This window comes from Musa acuminata, chromosome BXJ2-11 (genome assembly GCF_036884655.1).
Source record: "Musa acuminata AAA Group cultivar baxijiao chromosome BXJ2-11, Cavendish_Baxijiao_AAA, whole genome shotgun sequence".
Classification (NCBI taxonomy): Eukaryota; Viridiplantae; Streptophyta; class Magnoliopsida; order Zingiberales; family Musaceae; genus Musa; species Musa acuminata.
In genome coordinates, this window is record NC_088348.1 from 2,283,516 (window position 1) to 2,290,361 (window position 6,846).

At 57.4% G+C, this 6,846-nt stretch overlaps 1 protein-coding gene across 1 annotated transcript; it reads right to left on the bottom strand.

The window, feature by feature from the left end:
* Positions 1 to 2,728: 2,728 nt before the first annotated feature.
* On the bottom strand, positions 2,729 to 6,846 carry LOC135627739 (probable inactive leucine-rich repeat receptor kinase XIAO). Its single transcript, XM_065133964.1, has one exon. The coding sequence runs from the start codon at positions 6,275 to 6,277 to the stop codon at positions 2,777 to 2,779; it is 3,501 nt and encodes a 1,166-aa protein (XP_064990036.1). The 5' UTR covers positions 6,278 to 6,846; the 3' UTR covers positions 2,729 to 2,776.

Genomic DNA, 6,846 nt, shown 5'->3' on the forward strand with positions numbered 1-6,846 from the left:
TAGGGTTCCGTTCACGAGAGTGCCGTTTCGGCGTTAGGCATGGCGATCGTGCGAGGGGGTTATATAGAGGCGAGGAGAAGGGGAGGCGGTTATGGGGGGAGTGGCGATGAGTTCGTTACCAGCAGAGAGAGATCGGACGGTGGGGAGTTGTGTGTCTGAACTCGCGATCCGTGCGCGCTTCTCTAGAAGCTTCGACTTCGATGCAAATGATCGCCACAATAATCACTGATCGCTATTCGATCGCAACTGCCGACAAGCGATTTCACACAACCAGCAACGATACTAGCAAGTGTCGATGGACTCGATAAGATAAGTGATATAGCACATTTTAGCATCATCCATCTGGCAGCAGACAAAACACCTCCAAGCTGACGTAGAGTGACACCTCGAACCCGAACGAAGTGATCACATGACCTCCGTATTGTTTGACGTCATGCAAGCCAGTGCCATGGAGCTGTTTCGCAAAACTCGGAACGACGCCACATGACGCCAACCCATATGGATCGATCGGCGCTCGTCCGCAGGATAAAGTCATCCTGCTCAGTGTCATGTAAGTCGGCACAGAACACCGCAAAGCTGCTCTGCAAAACTCGGGACGACGCTGCATGGAGGTATAAGAGACAAACCTTCACCCCCTGCAAGCATAAAAGCTGCTCCGCAAAACTAGGGACGACGCTACATGGAGGTATAAGAGACAAACCTTCACCCCCCGCAAGCATAAAAGCTGCTCCGCAAAACTCGGGACGACGCTGCATGGAGGTATAAGAGACATACCCACCCCAGGCATAAGAGCTAACCCTCTCTTATTACACTCTATTCTAACTTAACATTCAGAGGGATCGAATCGAAAAATCTCCCTCCCAACCTCGGCTTACGTGTAGAAGTTTAGCGATGAAGAAGCAGATCACTTGCTAAGAGAGATGATTGCACTAAGGAGATGAGGCTTAAACTCATCCCGACCTGATGCTCGTCATCATCATCCGAGTGTCCGCGTGAGCAACCTTGCATATTCGGGATTGAACCAAGTCATGTTGACATCTCGAGCAAGATGTTAATGTTCACCAACAATAACATAATACAAATGTTAATCCCATTCCCCATCCAAACACGAGTTGTCTCTATGGAGATTAGGCTTAAACTCATTTCGACCCGATGCTCATCACCATCATCCGAGTATCCGCATGAGCAATCTTGCACATTCGGGATCGAACCAAGCCATATTGACATCTCGACCACAACGTAAAGATTCACCAACAATAAGATAATACAAATGTCAATCCCATACCCCATCCAAACACGAGTTGTCTCTTAGGAGATTAGGCTTAAACTCATTCCGACCCGATGCTCATCACCATCATCCGAGTATCCGCATGAGTAACCTTGCACATTCGGGATCGAACCAAGTAATGTTTGGCAAACTTAATCCGCATCATGTCTCCCAGCACCCTTTCATACTGTCCTATACTAAATTATTTTGATTTAAGCGATCGACCATTTAGAAAACTCATGCTAAATTTGATTGTCCCACGGATGTGGCTATTCGGGCAGTAGGAATCAATGCCCTCTGTTCTGTTTGTCGCGTCATTCTTCAGCGATCTTCTCCAAAAGTAATACATATTTTCGAGATAAATGGTAATGCTCGGAATCTTCATCAGCATTCCATCAGCAATTCAATCTAACAGCCCACGGAGAATCGAATAAAAATCGGCAAAGTGTCAGAAGATAATTGCATGACAAGAAACCATTTCCAAGCGTCCCAAAAAGAGAATGCATTGATATCAGCATCGAGCGTGTCCAGTTGTCTCGAAAGATGAAGGACGAGTACTTGCCACAATGTCACCTTTTAACTCGATTGTGTGGAATCAGATCTTACCACTCGTTCTATCCAATGAGTTGGTGACTATTCCCCCCGTGACACTTCCGGCCAAGAAATTTTCCTGTCGATGTGATATTATCCACAGTTCATCAGCCAATGGATAGGGATTGACAATACGTGCGATCTGAGTACTTGCATTTCGGGCGCCATTATTTCCGCTGTCTCGTCTTTATTTCGTAGTGGACACAGTTTCGCCTGGGACCAGAAAACCTGGGCAGCGCTCGGCGGAATGCTCCGGCGGCCCTCGCGGCTCAAAGTTGCTTGTTCGCTTCTGTCACATGGCATGTGTTCCATGGCACGTACGCCAGCAGAAGTCGCCCGAACGAGCACTACAAGTCAAATGGCTTCTTCTTGAGGACAGCCTCGGTGATTTTGAAGTACGGACAGAGCGAGGGGGAGGTCAAGTGTTGTTATATGGGTCGAACGGTCACCTCCGTTGCTGCTTTGGTCACTACGACCCGCCCGAGCCAGATTCCCAGACCATTTCTTATTTTGAACAACAGATCAGGAGGGAAGACCGCAGCTCCGTTCTGACACAGTCGTTCCTCCACTTGGAGGCACGATAAGAGAGAAGGGAATCTCAAAGCGGGACCTCAGTGGCAGCAATGGTACTCCCGGTCCACTGCCTCCTTTCCAACGGCTACGTCCTCGCACGTGGCGTTTCAGCTTTCTTTGGGAATGGTACGGCAGGCCCGGTGGAGCCCATGGAGGAGTCAATTTGACCACCACCCCGTCGCCCCACTCGTGCACCCAACCAGCGAGGTCGGGTGGGGCGGGGAGGAGAGGGAGATATGGACGATGGGGCCCAATAAAAAAAAAATCGAAAGAAATAGAAAGAAACACCACAAGGGATTCGAAAAAACAAGAAGATAATTTAGCGGGAAAAGAAAGAGAAAGAATTCACGCGGGAGAGTGCTGGGAAGTAGGGTCGGCGGAGGAAGGGAGGTCGGGGCCGACGCGGCAGCCCTCGAGCATGAAGACGATGTCGGCCATGGAAGGCCGGTCGACCGGGTCGGGGGCGGTGCAGAGTAGTCCAACCTTTACCCCTAGCAGGAACTCCTCCCACTCCGATGACTCCGGGTCCAGCTCCAACAGGCCCGGCTCCAGCAGCTCCGCCACCTGCCCCCGCTGCAGTTGCCGCTTCACCCACTTGACGATGTCCTCTTCCTCCCCAGCGAACGCCCCCGGCCGCCGCCCCGTCAACAGCTCCAGCAGCACGATTCCGAAGCTGTACACGTCGCCCTCCCGCGTCGCCTGCCCCGCCGCCGCAGCGTCCGGCGCCACGTACCCCAGGGATCCCACGGGCAACGCCGAAGTCGACGCCGCGGCCGCGGCCGCAGCCGCACCGGCCGTGACCACAATCGGCTCCAGCCCGAAGTCCGAGAGGTGGGGCTCGAAGTCCGCGTCGAAGAGGATGTTCTGCGGCTTGACGTCCCCGTGGACGACCCCAGAGGCGTGGAGGAAAGCCAGGCCGCGGGCCACGCCGAGGCCGATGAGGTGGCGCATGGGCCAGTTGAGGACGTGGCCATCTTGGTGGGACGCCTCCTGCAGGAGAGTGGCGAGGTTGCCGTTGGGCATGTAGTCGTAGACCAGCAGCCGAACGTCCGGCGGGGGCCCGGCGTAGTAGCCACGGAGCACGGTCAGGTTCCGGTGCTTCACCTTCCCCAGCGACTCGGCCTCCTTGCGGAACGCCGCCTCCTCGATCACGATGGCTCCATCCGCCGACGTCGACGGCAAGCGCAGGATGGACAGCACGGTGCCGTCGTTGTAGCACGCTTTGAACACCAGCCCGTGACGGCCGCGGCTGAGCACGTTCTCCTCGTCGAACTGCCGCGTCGCCTCCAACGTGTCCGCGTAGGTGTTCCTGTTGTTGAACATAACCAGCTTCGGCCCGCCATTGTTCTCCCCGCCACCGCTGCTCCCTCCGCTTGATCCGCTGCCCCTCCCGGGGCTCCGTTTCTTCACGCCGGTCCGGCTGTCTAGGAAGCGCCTCCGCCAGCGCAACAGGCTGAAAGCAAAGCAGCAGCAGAAAAGCACAAGAACGCAGGCCGCGGCCAACGCGAGCCCGATCACCAGGATGAGATAGCTTCTCTTCCTCCTCTGGCAGCCGTCCAAGGGATAACCGCAGAGGTCCGGGTTCCCAGCAAACGCCGACGGATCGCCGAAGCGGGAGCTCAGCACCCCCGGAATCTCTCCTCGCAAACTATTATCGGACACATTGAGGTACGCCAACCCGAAGATGCGAGCAAGGGCAGAGGGAACGGAGCCGGAGAGCTCATTGTCCGAGAGGTCCAGCAACCCGAGCTTGGAAAGATTGGAAAGCGAGTCAGGGATGTCGCCTGAGAGACGGTTGCCATCCAGTTTCAGGGTGACCAAGGCGGAACAATTGGAGAAAGCCGGTGGAATTTTCCCGGAGAGGTTGTTCCGGCCGAGGTCGAGCTCTCTGAGGTCGGAAAGACGGGAGAGGTCCACCGTAACGGGGCCCCACAAGTCGTTGGACCGCAGCTGTAGAACGGTGAGGTTGGCGCAGTTGGCGAGCTCCGCGGGCACCTCGCCGGTGATGTTGTTGTAGGAAAGCGACAGAACTCTGAGCGCCTGGAGGTAGCCGTAGGTCGCCGGGACTGGGCCGGAGAAGGCATTGGCGGTGAGGTTCAGAATCTGCAAGCTCCATAGGCTACTGAAACCCTCCGGAATTGGGCCGGAGAATGAATTATCGGCGAGAGATATCGCCTGAAGACTTGGCAATCCAAAGAGCTCAGCCGGGAGATCGCCGGAAAGGTTCTTTTGGCTGCTGAGGTCCAGTAACCTCAGGTTCAGCAGCCTGCCGATCGCCGCTGGAATGACGCCAGAGAGGCTGTTCATGCTCAGGTTCAGTGTCTGTAGCCCCGTGAGGTCTCCTATGGTGGCAGGAATCTCACCGGAGATACCATTCCCAGCTAGGTCCAGCGTAGTGAGGTTGCTCAGCCGCATCAGCTCCTCTGTGAGGGAGCCAGAAATGTTGTTGCCGTGGACTGATAAGGTTTCCAGCTTGGAGAGGTTAACAAGACTCGCCGGAATCGTACCGGAGAAGAGGTTGCCGCCGAGGTAGAGATCCTTCATCCGGCTGAGGCTCCCAAGAGACGTCGGTATCTGGCCGGAGAACCGATTCTCCTCAAGATCAAGAACCTGGAGGGCGCCGCATCGCCCGATCTCCACCGGAACCGGCCCGGTCATGGAGTTCCACCCGAGCCGGAGCTCGTGCAGTGACGCGAGGTGTCCGACATCCGGCGGCAGGGAGCCGGTAAAGCCGTTCATGGAGAGATCCAAGACCGTGAGCCCCGTCACATTGGCAAGCCAGACAGGGAATGCGCCGGCAAGCCTATTCTGCCTGAGGTCCAGGACCTGGAGGGCGGCGGAGGCGCGGGAGCCCTGTGGTGGCGGAGCAAGTTCCGTGAATTCGTTCAGGCCGAGCTGCACAATCCGGAGTGAGGAGCCGCTAGTGCCGGAGACGTTGTAGAAGACGGATGCGGGGACCGCGCCAGAGAAGCCATTGCGGGCGAGGGCGAGCACCTGGAGTTTGGGCATCTCGACGATGGCTGCGGGGACGATGCCGCGGAGGCCGTTCCCCTGGAGGCTGAGGTGGATGAGGGAGGAGCAGTTGGCGAGGACCGCAGGAAGTGTACCCTCGAGGCGGTTGCCGTCGAGCCAAAGGAAGGCGAGCGCGGGGAGGCGGCCTAGATCGCCCGGAATGGTGCCGCGGATGCGGTTGAAGGAGAGGTCGAGAAGCTGCAGGTGGGGTGCAGCGGCGGAGAGGTTGGCGGGGATGGGGCCAGAGAGGGCGTTGGAGGATAGGTCAAGGTATCGGACGTACGGGGGGAGGACGGGTGGGACGGGTCCGGTGAGGAGGTTGCCGGAGAGGCTGAGGACTTGGAGGGCGGAGAGGTTGGAGAGAAGGGCAGGCGAGAGGGGACCGGAGAGGGCGTTCGACTGGAGGAAGAGTGAACGGAGGCGCGTGAGGGCGGCGAGGGCCAGGGGAAGAGGGCCGGAGAGCAGGTTGGATCGCAAGCTAAGCCGATGGAGCAGGCGGAGCTCAGCAAGGCGGGGGGAAATGGGGCCGGAGAGGCGGAGGCGGGGGAGGCGGAGCTCGACGACGCGTGGAGCGTCACGGGCGCAGGCGACCCCTCGCCAGGAGCAGGGGGCGGAAGGGGAGGCGGCGTCCCATCCGGCGAGAGCGCCGAGGGGGTCACGGACGGCGAGGCGGAACGCGATCAGGGCGTCGATCTCCGCCTGGGTCTCCGGGGTGCGGTTCACACGGGGGGCCGACCCCAGCGGCGGCGGGGGCGGCGGCGAGTAGGCGGGGATGAGGAGGGGAAATAGCAGTAGCAGTGGGAGGAAGAGGGAGAAGACAAAGTAGGGCGGCATTGGCGGAGCAACCAAAAGAGTGTTCGAAAGTAGTAAAGAACGGAGGAGGCAAGTGCAGTAGAGTAGTAGTAGCGTCGAGTGGTGAGTGGATAGTGGTGGGTACTGCTGCCGCTGGGGTTTTGCAGAGGGAGGAGGTGGGAGGGCACAGAGACAAGCGAGGGGAGGTTTTGGGCCTGCCGCTTTCCCTCCCTCCCTCTTTCTCTCTCTCCCCCTCCCCCTCCCCCCTCCCACCCCCCAACAGATCGAAACTTGGTGTTGAATAAAATAGTAACGACGGGCAGTGAAGGATTCTTACGATCGGATTAATTCTCCCATTAAGAAGGGTGGAATTATCCGTTAGCAAATAAAATGGCGACGGACGTAAGCCTGAAGCGGCAGCAGAATGACACATGGCAGACAGCTTTCTTCGCAGGCCTGTGTTAAAGCAGCAGCATCATCAACACGCTGCTCGATGGGCCCCATTGCTCGGTGAATGAACGGTGGAGATGCGGTGATGAAAGGCTATTATGTGATGATACGAGAGGCAGACGGATGGGTTTATCGAGTGACGGCACGCACCCATGATAATG